Source organism: Xenopus laevis, chromosome 2S, assembly GCF_017654675.1.
Source record: "Xenopus laevis strain J_2021 chromosome 2S, Xenopus_laevis_v10.1, whole genome shotgun sequence".
In the NCBI taxonomy this organism is placed as follows: Eukaryota; Metazoa; Chordata; class Amphibia; order Anura; family Pipidae; genus Xenopus; species Xenopus laevis.
Window position 1 is genome coordinate 6,968,093 of NC_054374.1, and position 19,092 is coordinate 6,987,184.

A 19,092-nucleotide genomic window follows, 5' to 3' on the forward strand; every position below is an offset into this window, starting at 1 on the left:
TCATAATATTGCCTTTGAAATCTACTTATAACTTTGCCATAAAGTATTTGCACAATGCTGTTACATTACCTGTCTGAATCCCCATGTTCCTCTAGGAGGGGGCTGCCATATTTGTGCAGCAGGAGTCCGTTAGCATTAGAAGCCAGGTTGGCAAAACAGTCAGGTTTAGGAACTTCAACTAACAATTACTTACAAAAACAAACCTCTCAGCAAAAAAACAATCAACATGACCTATAGGTAACTTTTAATATACTTTCATATTTTAAGTAATTTTTTAGTGTCAGTATCACTCATATGAAAAGACCAGATAGGGAAGGAAAGCAAATTTGCACCTACTATGGACTATTAGAGCATATCAGCTGCACTGTAGACTTTCCTTATTCATACATTTTAGTTAGAAATAGTGTTCCTAAAAGATGTTTGATGACAGAATTTATATTTATATAAACTTTAAAGGAGAACTACACAGTAAAAATGGCATATTTTATATAGTGAATTTATTGCACGAGGCTAAAGTTTGAGCTTGTCAATAGCAGCAATGATCCAGGACTTCAAACTTGTCACAGGGGGTCACCATCTTGGAAAGTGTCTGTGACACTCACATGCTCAGTGGGCTCTGATTGGCTGTTGAGAAGCTAAGCTTAGGGCTCGTCACTAATTATCCAGCAGAAAATGAGCTTCCCTGGCTGTAATATAAGCTGATGCTACAGGTTTGCTGATTATTAAATTCTGATGCTAATTGCACTGGTTTCTGTGCTGCCATGTAGTAATTATGTGTATTAATTACTAATCAGCCTTATATTGTGACATTTCTATTCTATGTGTACTGTATATTGTGAGTGGGTCCCTAAGCTCAGTAATTGACAGCAGCACAGATCATGTGCAGTGAATCAGCAGAAAAGAAGATGGGGAGCTACTGGGGCATCTTTGGAGACCCAGATCTTTACTGCTAAAGGGCTGTGGTTGCCTTGGGCTGGTACAGAAGCACAAAACATCATGTACAACATTTCTAACTACTTCTTTAGTTAGGCTTTAGTTCTCCTTTAAATGCACAGCTATTGGTAAGTAAGTTGCATACCTCCTATTGGTCCTGTCTTTCATGGGACAGTCACGATTACGGATGCATTGAATCCAGTATCTGGTATGGGATTTGGCTAATTTTTAGCCTTTATCTGCATCCTAGCTGAACCCAATCCAAATCCTTAAATTCATATGACTTTAGATTATGTGATTGTTTAAATTGAATTATGCTTGTGCAAATTCGGATTTGGTACAGGATGTGGCTCAATCCTTTTTGGGTGTATCTCTTCCCTAGTAACAATTTTTTGTTCATGATTCCATAAGCACAGACGTGACATCACATGCGCAGTTGGCTGGGGGGATCCGTAGTTCTGGTGCCTAGGGTGGTACTGGACAGTAATACAGCACTGCTAATATAATATATAGTAATGTACAGGACCTGAGCCAGAGTACATGGGGCATAAGCCACTCATTTATACAGATATGGACACAGACAAGGATCTGCTGGCAATTTATTACAAGTTAGCACAACACTTCATATTTAGTGTTGGCATTACTGTAAAGGGGCAATATCCCCATGCTCAGCATGATCTCTATGAAACAGGTTTTTAAACTTATACTCCACCCTAATAATAATAAACTTGGTTATTGTTCTGCCCCATATAAACCATTTTAGCCTGCCCCATCTGCCCTAGTCCCTTCATGTTTGGTCTGAAAGAAAATGTGGCAATTTCAGCTGCCAGCGAACATGCAATGTTGAATCTGCACCGCTACTGTGCCGTTACTTTCTTGCCGCTTTCTATACTGCTTGGCATATAAAGAGTTAAATAGAATTCATAATGAGCTCCATATAAACAAACCCCACCAACCCCCTCTCTTACAGGACTTCATTGCTGGTTTAACTGTGAACACCCTCAAGGTGCACCTAACGTTTAGGCTGTCTCCGCAGCCTTTGTCAATGTACAAGCACAAACAAAACCACCATCTTAAATACCCTGTATGGCGGGAACCAGGAGTGACGTGTAGAGAAGCATGATGTAAATGGGGTGTAACCAGCCACAGTCGCTCGCACCTCCTCCCGTATATGCGCTTAATCCATGTCGGTGCTAAATTACTGGGGAGCGATCAGGAGAAAAGAGAGCTCATCCTCCCCAGTGGTTTAACGCTGTCAGCCCCGACATGGATTAAGCACATAGACGGGAGGAGGCACGATCGACTCTGGCTGGTGACACCCCAATACTACGCACTACGCGCCCGCTTCCCCCCTCTGATTCTTTATAGATGCACGGTACCTTCTCCTCTGACACAGGAGAGGTGGCTGTGGACTAGAGTCCTGCGAAGGTCCATTTTTTGGAACCCGACCCGCAAGTACCTTATCCGCAACCCGGACCCGCTGACCATCAAGAACCAGGAAGTGCTGTCATTGTAAACCGGAAGTGGCGTCATCTGAAGTAGGCGTGATTAGAAAAAAAGGAGTCAAACAGGAAGTGACATCGGAAGTAGACGTGATAAAAAAAAAGGTAAAAAAAAAAATCGCTATTGAGAAGAACCGCAGAACCGCCAACCCGCGTCTATACCCACACCCGTAACTTTTGCAGGACTCTATTGCGGACTATGCTGATGAGCCGAAAATTCCGCTTCTCCCCAAGTACTTACCTTCTACATGGCCAGGTATACCATTTAATTTTAACACATTGAGTATGGCATTTCTATCCAGTACACAACGCCGCTTGTGCCTGTAGTGTTCCCTGGGGTACTGTTGGCGTGCTGTCCCGTTGAACTTTTATAGTTTTATTTCTTAATATTTTTCTCTTGGCACTTTGTATTCTTTTCATTTTACTTTCGATTTCCACATTCTAAATATTTGTTTCTTTTGTGTCTCTGTCGTTACTTTTTGTATATAGCCAGTTGGTACGGCATTTTGGGGGCTGAACCATAGGCAATGAGTATGCTAACACAGTTTACGTCATACTACTCTACACGTAACTCCTGGCTCCTGCCATACAGGGTATTTAAGATGGTGGTTTTGTTCGCGCTTGTACTTTGATGAAGGCTGAGGAGTTAGCCGATACGTTAGGTGCGCCTTGAGGGCGTTCCCAATACCGGCCGGCTATTTCGAAAAGTGCAGCACAGCTGGGCCCCCCTTCAGGCCCAGTTCAGCCCTGAATACTATAGTTTTGCACCTTTTAGTGGGGGTTGGGTGGATAAGACATATCCCATTTAAAACAATATGCAGGAATTATGCTCATGTTATTACATTCTAACACTGGCTGAATAGAAGTGAATTCCTCTTAGCTGGCAACAATCGTCTGCTCTTTACAGTTAGAGCCTCACGCATCAGAAGAAAAAAGCAGAACCAGAGCCGGCCATTGCCGCACCGCACAACCTTCAGAGCCAGTGTTCCCGACACTTCATCCTCAGCTGCCCAATATGCTGGAGCAAAGTCGCTCACCAGGCAGCAAAACGGAGGCCGACTGCTCATGGAGGCTGGATCGCGGCTGTGACTCGCTGCATTCTCTCTGGAGGATGTTGAAGTGTCGTGTCTGCGCTGGCTTTGCGAGGTTGTGGCGGTTGTGCGGTGTGGCAATGGCCGGCTCTGGTTCTGCTTTTTTCTTCTGATGCGTGAGGCTCTGTTGTCTTTTTGTGGCTCTAACTGTAAAGAGCAGGCGATTGTTGCCAGCTATCCCGGGTCTTCTGTTCCTCCACGACCAGGGTTGCCACCTTTTCTGGAAAAAAATACCGGCCTTCCTATATATTTAGCTTTTTTCCCTATTAATAACATTGGGATCAACCATCATTTTTACCGGCCAGGTGGCAACCCTATCCACGACTTTAGGTTCACCGGGGTCTTCGTCTCTGCTGACAGGGGCTTTGAGGGCTCTTGTCGGAGCTGGGGTAGGAGTTGCTGCGGACTTGGGGTCATGGTGCCGACTTCTTATTTTCCTCAGGTACCACGGGCTTGTCATCACCTGCCTGTTAGCATAGGATAGAGCACTGGGGCAGCGCTCAGTGTTCCACAGTCCTGCCACTACGAGGTAAGCTGGGGGGGGGAAAGGGGATCGCTGCCACTTCCCACAAAATCCGGCTTATACGCTCTGTAATAGAATGGGCTGCTGTCACAGCTGTAGCGCTAAGCTTCTGGTTTTGACAAAAGTCGGGTTAGAGGCGGGGCCGGATTTACATAGTTGGCGCCCCTAGGCCTAGTGCAGTTCGTTGCCATGGTCCCCTTTATTCTTGCATATTTTCATCATCTGGACAGGAGCAATGGGGATTGGCGCAGGGGAAATTTAAAAAATGATTGTATCTCCAGCGCATCACCTTTGTTTTTGAACCAGTGTTGGTGTGGTTGGACAGCATGCTGCCCCCTAAAATCCTGCCGCCCTAGGCCCGGGCCTAGGTGGCCTTTCCACAAATCCGGGCCTGGTTAGAGGGAAGATGCAGAGCGCAGAGCGAGTTGCCCTATCGCCGTTTTGCAGTACACAGGAAGTAGTGTTTTCAAACAGTATTTTTTTGATAAAGCATTGATTTTAATAAACTTTATGCAGGGTAGACCTATTATTACTGGGGGGGGGGATGGATTTTTTATTACATTTTTTAGTGTTACTGTTCCTTTAATATCACCACCTGACTGATAACGACCCCGCCCCCATCTATCAGCGCGCCCTCCTTCCTCTGACTGCGAGGGTTCAGAGATCAGTGTCGTCACGATCCAAGTACAATCAAGCCACGCCCCTTGGTACCGTCAGGCTGAGGAGTCCGTAAGAAAATGTCGGGCCGCTCAGTCAGAGCCGAGACCCGCAGCCGGGCTAAAGATGACTTCAAAAAAGTGATGGCAGCCATCGAGAACGTCCGCAGATGGTGAGGGCGAGCTCAAAGAACTATAAACAGGGCTGCGCGGCACTTATTCGGCGCGACTTTCTATCTTGTAGGAGAAAATGACAGAGCTCTGATGCCGGCTTGATACTTAACAGCGATAGAAAACGCTGATAGGTGGAATGGCTGATGGACGTCTTTATGAGCCAATCCTCGTGCGCCGTTCAGGAGATAACTTTGGAATGAGAGACAGTGACAGCTCAACAGGGGCGGGGATAATGACAGAAAGAGGCTGTACAGTAATTGGTTAAAATAATCTCCGCCTCTCAGAGGGCGCCTTTCTAACTGTTGCTATGGGAACAGTGCTGGAAGTTTTTTATGAGGGAACTTTGCATGGTTACAATTGCCTGTGTGACAGGTTTAGGGATGTAACAGGGATGACAGCTCCAAAGTTCAATTCAGTAACTGTCCCACATGCCTTTATTTCACATGTTTAATGTGCTTGTAAATACAATTACTACTGCTGGAGTCTCCTCCTATTCTCTCTCTATAGAAGCAAGTTTATTAAGTGCAGGGCTGCCTTCTGCTACATTGTTTCACCATTCAGAACCAGCAGTGCAGAAAGTGGCCCTTGCTCACCTGGTCACCCACAGTAACAATTTAATATCCGCTTCCTCATACTGAAATACGTTTTCTAAATACAACCAATTCAAAATTCTGCTCTGTTTCTGAAATAATCAAGTTTATCTTCGCTATCCCTCTCTCAGCATCTGTTTCTCTCTTGTTGCTAAGGTCGAAATAATCCTAGCAACCATGCACTGATTTGAATAGAGGCCTGAATAGAAAGACCAGTAATAAAAAGTTGCAGTAACAATAAATGTGTAGCAGGTCCGGACTGAGAAGTAAAATAGGTCCTGGCATTTCAGGTACACAGAGGCCAAAACAGCCCCCACCAGCCCACTAAATAGTGACTTTCATGGGACCTTATAGCAGCCCCTCTGGCATTTGCCAGAACCCACAGATTCCCAGTCCGGGCCTGATGTGTAGCCTTACAGAGCATTTGTTATTTAAATGGGGTCAGTGACCCCCCCCCCCCCCGTTTGAAAGCTGGAAAGAGTCAGAAGAATTCGATTAATTTAAAAATGCTAAAAAAATAAACAATAAAAACCAACTGAAAAAAGTTGCTTAGAATTCTATAACATACTAAAAGTGAACTCAAAGATCAATCAGCCCTTTTATATAATTTTTGCTTTTAGTGGAAAGCCAGTGAAACTTAATGACAGTTGTTCAGGGTCGGACTGGGGGGCCCGGGGCCCACCGAAACTACTGTCCAGGGCCCCCTCTGATCCCCCGCCCCCCTACTATAACGTGCCGAACGCTCATGCGTGAGATAGGTGAGTGAATAGGTGCTGCGCACATTCGCAGATTGCGCGGCGCCTAAAAAACCTTTTTTTTTTTTGTCGAATCCGCTCGGGAGAGGGGACTGGTCCAGCAGGAGCCCATAAAGGGTCGAGCCCAGACGGTTTTTTCCCGGTGTCCCGCCGGGCCAGTCCGACACTGCAGAAAGAAAGGAAGGTTGTTGTAGTTGGCATCACCAGTGCCCATTGCTCAGCTAGCGGCTATTGTGGCTGTGTAGATTCGGTTCGGGATTCGGCCAAATCTAATCGAAATCCTAATTTGCATAAACAAATTAGGTGCAGGGAGGGAAATCGCGTGACTTTTTGTCACAAAACAAGGAGGTTTCCACCCGTAATTTGCATATGCAAATTCGGATTCCGTTCGGTATCCGGCCGGATCTCTTGCGAAGGATTCGGGGGTTCAGCTGAATCCAAAATAGGGGATGCGGTGCATCCCTAGTAGATTCCACATAGTTTACCAATAACAAATCTTTGCTTTCAGGGAGAAGAAATGGGTGACAGTCGGGGATACATCCCTGCGGATATTCAAATGGGTTCCTGTAATCGATGGCAAGGATGTAAGTATGACGCACGCTCAAAGCAAACCTTTCTTTGTCCTTTCACAGCTGAATTAGCAACATTATTCGAATCATACAAGGATTAGGCTATTCATTTCAGAGTGACCGCAGTCGGCGGAGAATTAAGTTAGTGAGAAGAGGAAAACCTTGTGATGTGTGAGAAGAGAGGAGTAAACTGATTTTTTTTCCTGGTAAATCCTAAGCAGAGCAACCTTGCAAGACGGTCTTCTTCTCACCGCTTTAATGTTGTGCCGACTGCTCTTGCAAAATGAGCAGCAGGTGGCGATGTTGTTTCAAAGTCGTTATATTAGCACCGTAAAAACTGCCTGGAAACTAGAAAAAATGCAAATTGCAAAAGAAAATACTTAGCAATTTTATATTAATTTGTTTTGAGGGTTTAAATTTCCTTTAAAAGGGCATCTACCAGGGGAGAACTTTCCCCCCAACAGAGGTGCTGGGTAATAGAGCCCACAGCTGGATCTCCTTATGACATTGGCCACTCAGGAAGAGTGATAATTGGTCACCTACTGAACATAAAAGACTGGTTCCCTGTTAGTTGCTGGGTCTTCACATTTTCAAGTTTGTTCCAAGGACCTAATCATATACAGGACAGAAATGTCTTCACTGAAGCAATGTCTGTGAAAGGCTTAAAGGGGAACTATCACGAAAATTTAGATTTAATATAAGCTTCAGCAAAATTAAATAAGAAGTTTTCTAAGTATAATCCATTAAAAATTTGGCACTGCTTCTGAAATAATCAAGTTTATCTTCTCTATTCCTCTGTCAGCATCTGTTTTTCTTCATTCTCTCTTCATGCAGCAGTTGGGTGTCAGATATTCAATGACAGTTAGATCCGATATATCTTATAGGGGGCTCCTTTTGCCTAGAAGATGTATTAGAGGTCACTCTATTAAACTCACCAGACATCATGTCTCTCTACATGCAGGATTTGTGCAAAAGGCTGTTATTTTGTTAGATTTTGTTTGTACTGGAATCAGTTATTTGAGCGAGCTCTAATACATCTGCTAGGAAAGGAGCCCCCCTATAAGATATATTGGATTTTCGTGATAGTTCCTCTTTAAAGGAGAATTCAACCCCCTAATTAGCATCCCCCTTCCCCCTACCCTAAATAGTCCCCTGGCCTACCTGGCACCCTGGGCAAAGGCCCTAACTTTCTACTTACCCCTCCTTGCAGGTCCTGTCCAGCGGAGTTCACAGCAGCCATCTTGTCTTCTTCCTGTAGTGACCGGCATTTTCGGGCGAATGCACAATTGGAGGAATTTTCTGTTGTGGAGCTACTGCGCATGTGCCGAAAGTCACGAAATTTCTGGGGGGTTTTTCCGGAAATTTCGTGACTTTCAGCGCAGTAGCCCCGCAACGGAAGTTTCCTCCAATTGCGCATGCGCCCGAAAATGCCGGCCACTACAGGAAGAAGACTGAAGGAGACAAGATGGCTGCTGGAAAGGACCTGCAAGGAGGGGTAAGTAGAAAGTTAGGGGCATTTGCCCAGGGTGCCAGGTAGGCCAGGGGGGAGAGGCTTATTTAGGGTGGTGGGAAGGGGGATGCAAATTAGGGGGTTGAATTCTCCTTTAAGTTAGGAAGGAGTTGTAATAATATACGTTTTGAACTGCATCATTAACAAAAGATTAAGGGAGTTGATAGGGGCACCAAAACGTCTGTATCATGGGCATGATAGCAACAAGACATTAAACAGTATTAAAATGATAAGGGAGTGAATCAGGATGACTTACCAGTATTTACCAGTATTTCCCGTAGCAGAAAGAGAAAATGAAGGGAAACGTGTCTACAGATGGTGCTCCGACTCCTGCCAATTCTTCTCTGCTGCTAGAATTCCAAGGTGAGGCCCATTATGAATACACTTGGTCACACTACTTTTTTGTTTCTCAGAATGTGTCTCTGAGTACTTATTATAGGACAAATATAATATAAAGGATTCATTTACACATAGGCTTCCAAAAGATCTGCTTTAATAGGAAGGAGTTGCAGACTACAGAGTGTGCCAGTAAATCATCTCCAGAATATAATACTAGTGATAAACACCTGCATAACCTTAATAAATGTATGATATATATTCCTGATACACAACAAAGCCACTTGTATTCTTAACCCCTTCAAGGAAAATTAAGTGGCAGGGGTTAAAGGGATTCTTTCATGGGAAAAAATGTTTTTTTCAAAACGCATCAGTTAATAGTGCTGCTCCAGCAGAATTCTGCACTGAAATCCGTTTCTCAAAAGAGCAAACAGATTTTTTTATATTCAATTTTGAAATCTGACATGGGGCTAGACATATTGTTGGTTTCCCAGTTGCCTCCAGGCACGTGACTTGTGCTCTGATAAACTTCAGTCACTCTTTACTGCTGTACTGCAAGTTGGACTGATATCACCCCCTCCCTTTCCCCCCTCCACCAGCCTGTAACCAAGTGCAACATGATACAGTCACTCTGCTTTATTACACACCTATTATTCTTTGCTTTCCACTGTTTGGTCTTTCTTCTCCTCTTAGATGAGACCAGTAACCAAAGTTCATTGTCTGACATGTACCAGCCAAAGGTGGAAAGCAGCACTTCCAGTCCAAGCCCTCCACGCAGCGTCTCCCCAAGCCCTGTTCATAACTTAGACTCTCAGCCACCTACCTTGGGTCAAGAAAGTCTAGAAGGTAAGTAGGGGCGAGTTTAAAGGAGCACTAGAACAAAATCAAAGAACATTTATGCCATTTATTTGTGTGCTTGTTCATGCAAATAGATCAAAATCAGATCTAAATACATTTAAAAATGTAAGTAGTTTGTGGTGCATTTTATTTTTTACAAACCCCACCCTAGTTTGTTGCATATTACAAAATATTGGTGGATAAGTATTATGGCATACTATGTATTTTGCCAGGTTTTAGCTTCTAGCTAGTCAGAGTTGCTGTAGATCAGAGTACTTTAATGGCTTTTTGTTTGTCTGTGCACACAGGGAAGACAAAAAATCTTTAAAGTTAATCTAAATTTAATGGAAACTTCAGCCGTGCTATGCATGAGTGATATTTAGGCAAACATATTCAGTAGGTGCATAGTCACTGTACAGCCTGTATTTATTTCTACAGACCCCTCCATGCCTCACAAAGAAGTGGCTGACGAACCCCCAACCCTCACCAAGGAAGAGCCATCTCTATCCTCTGCACAGGTACATATAAACGATAAAAACAAACAAAACCTGGATAAGGCACATTGCTTGTCACAGATGCTGAATGATCTAGAGCAGAAACATTAGCTCCCAGTGTCACTGTGTATGAATGATGTCCAGGACAGACTGTTCTTTCAGGAGGACAGACTGTATGGAAAGTAGTCAGGGTCGGACTGAGCCGGCGGGACACTGGGAAAAACCCGGTGGGCCCTGGGCTCTTGTGTGCCCCACCGGCCCAGATCCTCACCCATAGCATCTTTTTCCTGCATCGACTAGCCCAAGACAGGGTGCTCGCATGGTTACATTCACGCACATAAGCACGACGCTGGGCGGCACATGCATCCGAGGGACGGGGGCAGCGCCGGAGGGGGGCCTGCGGCAGAGGGGGGCCCTGCAACATCAGTCCTGGTGGGCCCCAGGCCCCCCAGTCAGTCCCTGAAAGTAGTCAGCACCTTGAGAGCTTGAAATACAAGATACCAACCCCTAATAATGACCAGCGCAGTGCTTAACCCCCCCCCAAGACATCTTCTACACCCACTGATTTAAAACCTATGGCAAGCTGCATCAAGAAGTCTGAGCCTCTGGTTTTGGGTTACTAACTCACACAACATTTAGGGGCAGATTTATTAAGGGTCTAATTGAAAATTCGAATTTTTGGATTTTTTTTTTTTGTATGGTCAAAACTGTCAAATTCGACTAGGGAATTATCCAAACCCGAGTGAGGTTTTTTTAAAAAAAAAAATACTCTGGCCCTTTAAGTATTCGAATTTGACTATTCGCCATCTAGAAATTGCCGAATTCCTGTATAAGTCAATGGGAGAGGTCCAGGGATCAATTGTAAGGTGTTTGTAGCCTTCTCAACATTCAAGAAAAAACTCGAATCGAGTTTGATCTAATTCGATTCAAGTTTTCAGGTCGTTTAAATTCGTCCGAGTTTGACATATTCAATCTTTTTAATAAATTACCCCCCAATTGAATTTAGAGTAAAATCGAATTCGTGTGTGTTAAATCAACTTTTTTATATGTGCCTCCCCAAGTGCCATTGTCCTAAATGCCGTGTGATTTTAGATCTCCAGACAAGAGTATTTGTCAGTTTTTTTACTCCACAGTTATGGTTTTTGGGGATTCTACTCAAATTTCAATGCGGAAATGAGGATGAGGGGTTGGATTTGGTTTTTAAATTGTGATTCATATTTTCTGCTTATTGTTTACTATGTTATATTTACTTATTCTCTATTTTAGTATATAAGCACAATTGTCTTTTACTCTACTAACTTAAATATTTTCTTTAAATGCAGGCAGGGGGGCTAGATGAGTCTGGAGCTCCACCTCTGAAGAGGGTATGCCCTGATGTGTCTTCCCAGGCTCCTGCCATTTTGGAAGGCTAGTTCCAGTTACTCATCACACTTTTACTCTTCCTGCTCCAGCCTTTGGAGATATCTAGTTGATACAGTTTGCACTGGAGGCTGAAAATTGTGTAATTATCTGAAATTGCACTTTTTCATATGAGGGACGATCACACAACCTCATAAGTGCACAAGCCTTTGCATATATTCTTTTGTCAGAACCTTAGCACTCTTCTGTAATATCATGGCAGGTCTTTGAATGACTGTGCCAAGAAAAATGCTTCCTTCTGCCAATCTAGATCTTCAGCTTAGCAAACCTTTCCTAGACTGTCTTAGCACATTAGATACATGAAGCTTGTTCCTTCAATTTGTAGTCTGACACATACTGTATCATACCAAGCTTTCCAGGTGATGTTATCCCACATGTTTTTCCAATAATTTGAATCCCCTGACCTTGTTTTTTGTTGTATTACCTGCCCCCAAATCTGAGACATTCTGCAGACATATCACTGCTAGAAGAAGGAACTTTCTAAAGACTCTTCCTCACTGAAATGCACTTTACATTATTGCCATTCAGTCCCAGGACTGGCATATGGGCTCAGAACCTCCCAAACCTAGGGCTACCCATACAAAGGAGTCTTTTATGGTCTCATCACTGCCCAAGCAAAGGACATTCTTGTCTCCTCACCACTCAAACCCAGAATAGTCTGAAGGTCTCATGAGCATCCATACCTAAAACTGCCCAAACAGGTACTGAATGACAGGGTAATTTCAGCCAATCCTGTGTTTTTGTCACATCTGAACTAGGCATTTCCCAAAGAGCTGCTCAACATTTAGGTAGGAGGTGGCCACCACCTAACAGAGGACTTTCTAAAGGACTCCTCCTCAGCAAGAACCTGGCACTTTAACTCATGACCACCCAGTCCCACAGCCCATGCCTTGGATTGTTTGATGTGCACATGGTTACCAAAACCAGGACAGTATGAAGATCTCATGATAAGCCATTCCTTAGACAGTGATCCCCAACCAGTAGCTTGTGAGCAACATGTTGCTCTCCAACCCCTTGGATGTTGTTCCCAGTGGCCTCAAAGCAGGAGCTTATTTTTGAATTCCAGGCTCAGAGGCAGTTCTGTTTGCATAAAAACCAGGTGCACTGCCAAACAGAGCCTCAGTGTAGGTTTACAATCCACATAGGGGCTAGCAAATGGCCAATCACAGCCCTTATTTGACACCCCAAGAAGATTTTTCATACTAGTGTTGCTCCCCAACTCCTTTTACTGCTGAATGTTGCTCATGGGTTCAAAAAGGTTGGGGATCCCTGCCTTAGACTGTCAGACTGTCTAAATGCTGACAACCTTATTACATGTCAAACCTGAGGTTGTCTGAGATTCTTATAGTATATGGAAGTGGACCAGCGCTTACAGCTTAAGGATAGACAACAAAGATAAATGCCAAATATGGGGTAGTAGGTTTAAACCTTGTTGGTGTCCCTTTACGTGAACTCACACTCTACAAGGGAAGCGCTATCTTTTTGTTTGCATGCGGATGACGTTACTGCCTGACGCATTTCATGTTAGGACTTCCTCAAAGGCTTCTTGAGAACTCGTAAGACGAAATGGGTCAGGCAGTGAAGTCATCTGCATGCATCCAGGACCACACGCTACGTCAGAATCTGAACTCCGGCAGTATGAATTAACTAGCAGTCCAGGACACAGCATTGTGGAGACAATTATACATGTGCATTTAGACTTACGAGAAAGTGAGTGCAATTTTTAGCCTTGAAATTGTTTTATACTATTTTAAGCGTATCTTGTAGAGCTACTGGGAATCTGGAGATCGGCAAATACAAGAGTCCTCTGCACTCAACCCATTATCAATATATTTAAGACAGAGACATTTTGTGCTACTGCTACTGAAAAATGCCTTACCCTTTAAACAAAACAGGGATTGTTTGTCCATATATTGCAATATATTTAAGCTGGCCAACTACGTCACAGTCATCCCATATCTGGCCAGTCCTATGCTCAATTTTATCTGATTCATTAAGAATTCTATTGCTTCATTATACATTTTACAAAGGGACTAAGTTTTACCTGCAACTTACTCGCTGCTTTCAAAGTAAAACTCCCAAACTTGGCTGCCCTTTTATTAGACACCAGTGGGATCACCTGACTATAGTTGGGAAGGGTGGGAGCTACAACATGGAGCTGGTCACTGCTCCTGTATAACTATAACAAACAAGGGAAAGTTGTGCTCACCACTATTTTTTAAAACCATTAGGTGGGGGTGCAATGAGGCTGTGACCACAAAATACATATAGTCAAATACAAGAGTCCTCTGCACTCAACCCATTATCAATATATTTAAGACGGAGACACCTGTAGATCGGAACACCAATACCATTCTACGGTCCGCAATACTAATTACACATTTGTAAGTACCTATCTACATAAAGAAAACCCAAGGCCCTACGGTTTGAAGTTTGGCTATAAGGCCCGTAAACCCAAAGGGTGAAAGAAAAAAAGAGCACTTCCCTTGTAGAGTGTGAGTTCATGTAAAGGGACACCAACAAGGTTTAAAACTACTGCACCATATTTGGCATTTATCTTTGTTGTCTATCCCTAAGCTGTAAGCGTTGGTCCACTTCCAAATACTATATTGACTGATATATCCGAAGGAGAAGGGATACTAGGAACCAGCTGAGGAGGTGAACTACAAAACTCCTAAATCATTAGATTTTTTGAGATTCTTATCACCAGCTGAATTGGAGACTTTTCAAGCACCTGCTCATCATTGGGTAGGATGTGGCCTACACTTGATATGGGATTTCTGAAGGATTCCTCTTCAGCAAAACTTCACTCACATTTCATGACCACCCAATCCCTAGATTGTGTAATCTCCTCACTGCTTCAACCTAGGACATCACAAAGGTCTAATGAAATCAATCACTGGGACTGTCTCATTACAGGGATTGTCTGACAACCTCATTGCAGGCTAAACCTGGGATTGTCCGAGGTTCTTTTCATCATCTGAACCTGGGACATTCCAAGATCTTGCTCATCACTTGGGTAGGAGGTGGCCTTTACCTAATGACGGACTTTGAGCACATCTGCTGAAAATTCACGGAAAGTTACATTTTCTCTGCCTTCACTTTGCTTAGACCTCAGTTTTTTTGATCCGAAAAAAAATATCCTTGTGACTCAAAACAACTGCAGAGGAAGCTTTTTAGTTTGGATGTATTTTACCACAACAAAGAATATTTTTAATAAATGAAGCTATCTGAGAAATGCTATATATTTGTGTTCAACATGCATGTGTCATATGAAACAGAGAATTCTGTTCTATTGCCATAAAGGAACAGCATGAAATGCAATGGAAGGAAAATAAGAATGTAATACAGGATAGAATAGGAGGTATAGGATCTTTTTCCTTGAAGCAAGTTGCCCAGAAAGAATAATTTATACAGAAATTCCATTTCCCATAGATTAAATACAGAAGACGAGCAAATCAGATACCAAGTTAGCAAGACAATACTTGCTTCTTGATTGTAACTAAAGTTGGCCATAGACGCACGGATAATATCATACGAAACATTTTAGCTATTCGGTGCGTGTATGGTGGAAAAAGAGCCCTGGATATTGGTCGGCTCGTCGATCAGGCTGGACGGAAGATTTTGATTGGGTGTCTTTGAAGGCACCAGAACATCAGTCATTGTTAGTGCTGAATGGTCAGATACAGGTAGAATTCTATTGTTTCTATATGTATATCTGACCATTCAGCTCTACATGTGTGTATTGAAACAAACAATCTTTCTTGGAAACATCTTTTCCAAGAAAGATCGTAATTGTTACGTCTGTGGCCATCTTAAGCCAACATACAACCAATTATATTTGGTCTGATAACATTTAAGTGTTTATAATTGCCATAAAGGAGAACTGTCAGAACAAAAACATATCCAACAGATACATTATAACCTAATGGGCAACTGTAGCTTATGTCGAGGTCAGACTGGCAAATATAAAGTTATAATACACAAAAGCCATGAATATCTTGTAAATAATCTCCTTATAAACGGTGAGTTCTGATGTCATCAGTTATAAACGGTGAGTTCTGATGTCATTTCAGTCACATGACTCATTGAAATTTGTGTATTATAATAAATAAAGTACCCCCAGTTGTAAAATATGAGGATATTAGAAGTTACCTCGGAGTTCCATGACCTGTATAAAAACACTCGGCCTCGTACTTTTATATGGTCATGAAACTCCTCGGTAACTTATAATATCCTTATATTTTACAAGAGGGGGGACTTTATTTACTATATAATCTACAGTCTGGTCATTTCCCTATGGGACCAGACTGTAAATTATATCCTTATAAACGGCACGTTCTGACGTCAGAACGCACCGTTTATAACCGGTCCCCGGCAGCCGAATTTGACACGATTTGGACGCTGACCCCTCCGACCCACCTCCTGATATTTCACACAGAATGTAGATTATAATGCATAATGTACCCCCTACTGACATTTATAAAGATATCAGAAATCACCTCTGAGTTCAGCCTCGTGCTTTTATATGGTCAAATAACTCCTCGTGACATAATATCTTTATAAATTACAGTAGGGGGTACATTATCCACTCGATATTTTACCAAATATTGTTCTTTATAATTATAATTGCATATACATATAGTACACTGATAAATATCCATTTGCATAATCAAAGAGGCTGACCAAAATCTTTATTTCATGGAATTAAAAACCGTATTAAACGAGGCAGTGTACAATGAGAAGTGTGTGAATTACAAGGGAAAACAGAAATATCAAGTTGAGAATACGTAACAGATATGTTTCTATCCAGCTAACACACTAAGTATGGCTCACAAATACAACAATCCATTTTTTTGGACATCTCAGTTATAATAATCTGAACTTCCAAACATGTCCAGTAAATGCAACATTTTTCTAAGCCACTTTTTCATTAGAGGCTGAGATGTCTCTTCACTTTTTCAGCTCCTTTGAGATTGAAGGTGGCATCAATTTTGTGGGCCCTCGGTGGACCCCCTCTTCACCCAGGTTCTAACCGTCACTGCAATCGTACTGGTTCTTCTTCAGTGTGGTCCAGGAACATGAGACGCCCCTGTGTGTTACTTTTCTATCCTTACACTCTCTAACCAGGAATTTATACTCTTGTCCTTATGCCTAGAACAGTATATCATTATCAATAATAATCCTATTACTTCCTTAGACAATCTTGGCTCCATCTGCTGATCTATACTACAATCCAATGCCTGGTCTCTAATGTCAGTGAGCGGAGCTGCTAGAAACCACATAATACAGGTATTGGATCTGTCCGTAAACCCATTATCCAGAAAGCTCGAATTACATGAAGGCCATCTCCCATAGACTCCATTTTATTACAATTTTTTCTGAGTAATAATAAAACAGTACCTTGTTCATGATCCCAACTAAGATATAATTAATCCTTATTGGAAGCAGAACCAGCCTATTGGGTTTATTTAATGTTCACATGGTTTTCTATTTGACTTAAGGTATGAAGATCCAAACTGCGGAAAGATCCATTATCCAGAAAACCCCAAGTGATTCTGGATAACAGGTCCCATACCTGTAATATAACGGTCAGACCTGAAAAATGCAAAACAGAAAAATATTTTGTGTTCCCTTCCACACGCAAACATACCAAAATGGCCACTATTGATTGTTTTAGAAAACCAACCTTTGCAATAATGAAAAGTTAATACTAAATTAATTTCCCGTTTTTGTTCAAATTCCCCTTGTCGGTTGGACCATTTGTGAGGGCCCCCCTTAACTTATAACAAGGTTACAGATATAAGAAAACATTGGTGTATTAGACATTTGTCTATTTTTCCAAGAATATATAGAACAACAAATTAGTTTAGAGTAATAGCCAGTGTTAGTAACATCAGTAGCTTCAGGGCTACCATGCCCTTGCCTCCAGGGTGGTGCACATTTAAGCATTTTTTAGTATTCAGGATAGGCAGAGGTTGGAAACCTTGACAGATTTTAGAGATTACTTCTCATACGTAGTCCTTGCTTAACCAAAACCACTACTTAGACATTGTTCCACTAGACTCCAGTTAGCTAGCAAAATGACTGTCTGACCTTACTGGTTTGAGTCCCTCTTGGAGGACCAGTCTTTACATAGGGTGCCTTCAGCTTAAAACAGGGCTCAGGGTTAACATATAGGAAATCAACCATTGTGCCATAGTTCCAAGAATATCTCGGACAGCAAATAAGGGTTCCTCCAAAAAACTCCCCCTAAAATGACCATCTAGCAGGACATCTATGCATATCTAGGACAACACATAGGCATAATACGCAATCCTCATCATCCTGCCACTGCTCTGAGGAGGGTGGTTGGCATATCGGGGAAAGATCTGCTCGTTTGGCGACCTCGCCAAACGAGCGGATCTTATCGTATATGGCCACCTTTAGAACTTCCTCTCCGATTGAGAATGTTCCCCTGAAGAAACACAATGTATGTCCCTGAGATGTGCCTATGCCCACATGCAGTTCAGAAAATGATTTAGGACTATCCCTCTCTATACAAAAGCAGTTTGATGTGGTTGCTTGAATTATATTTGAACTCCAATTATCTTAAAGCTGCTTCAGCTATGCAATCATGGCCACACCTAACAAACTTCATTTCTTTGAAGAAGCCATACCAAGAAATGCATAATAAGCTGGTTAAACAAACAGCAATGCCCAAACAGGATGCACTAGGTATGGGCAAACTAGTGAGAAATGACTGAAAAAAGGGGATTTATATAACAACATATATTAATATATCACGATATCTGTTTATAGAAGACTAAATAAAGCCTTACAGTGCCATTCTACACACGTTACATATCCAGGGTTGGGGTCTTATTAAGTAAGACAAGCACCAGGCACAATTTTTAACTGTCCGAGCTGGGAAAATGTCAATGTTATTAATGGAAGAAAGAACAGAGATATGAAGGCCACTATATTTTCCAACAAAAGTTCAAACCCAGGATACACAGGGTGGCTGTATGTTGGGAATATAAACTGTGTATTGATATTCAATAAATGGACCAAGTAAGACTATGCTTACTGGGTTGTTTCTTTTTATACTCTTGAGTGTTCCTTGTTTGATCCCTTGTGTTGGACTGGTGTTCTCTGTATTTTGGAACCCTGACTGACTCTATCTTGTGTTCATTGTTCTGACTCACATATATACGCTGCTCATTCAGACTTTTGGACTTTCTCTCTCATTCCCTTCCCATTTCCCCTGCCTCCTCTTGGGGAGAAGGGTTTCTGTATTGCTACAGAAGATCCAAGTCCCCAAAAAGGGCACGAGTAAACACTTATTTATTTCGCTGGTTTGAGGTTTGGTTTGAGATTGCTGTTACCGTTAAACTATAATGTAAAACTCATACCTCCCAACTGTCCCTTTTTCAGAGGGACAGTCCCTCTTTTGACAGCTCAACCCGCAGTCCCTCATTTGTACTGGAAAGTCCCTCTTTTCTCTGCACTGACTGAACAGCCAGAAAAAGAAACTAAGTTTCTCACTTAATTGGCTTTTAGCAGAGCTAACAGGTGCAAATAAGATACTTTGTAACAATTTTGAGACACAAAAACACAGTTTAGATAAGGAGAAATATTTTCAAACTTTCATAACCTGCCAAATTTTGTAAAACAAACATGGTAATAGGGGGTGTGGCCCCAGAAAGGGGTGTGGTCAAAAA

The 19,092-nt window shown here is 42.4% G+C and overlaps 1 protein-coding gene across 2 annotated transcripts; it reads left to right on the forward strand.

Annotated features, from left to right (window-relative positions):
- Positions 1 to 4,693: 4,693 nt before the first annotated feature.
- bcl7b.S (BCL7B, BAF complex component S homeolog) lies at positions 4,694 to 12,426 on the forward strand. 2 transcript variants are annotated; one of them, XM_018248814.2, is made up of 6 exons: positions 4,694 to 4,878; positions 6,733 to 6,808; positions 8,585 to 8,666; positions 9,333 to 9,485; positions 9,915 to 9,994; positions 11,293 to 12,426. In XM_018248814.2, exons 1-6 carry the CDS (start codon positions 4,787 to 4,789, stop codon positions 11,380 to 11,382), a joined length of 573 nt encoding a protein of 190 aa, XP_018104303.1. In that variant the 5' UTR covers positions 4,694 to 4,786; the 3' UTR covers positions 11,383 to 12,426. The 2 variants fall into 2 exon arrangements, with proteins under 2 accessions (XP_018104303.1, XP_018104304.1); XM_018248815.2 differs by having other exon boundaries at positions 4,695 to 4,878; positions 8,588 to 8,666.
- The last annotated feature ends 6,666 nt before the right edge of the window (positions 12,427 to 19,092 follow it).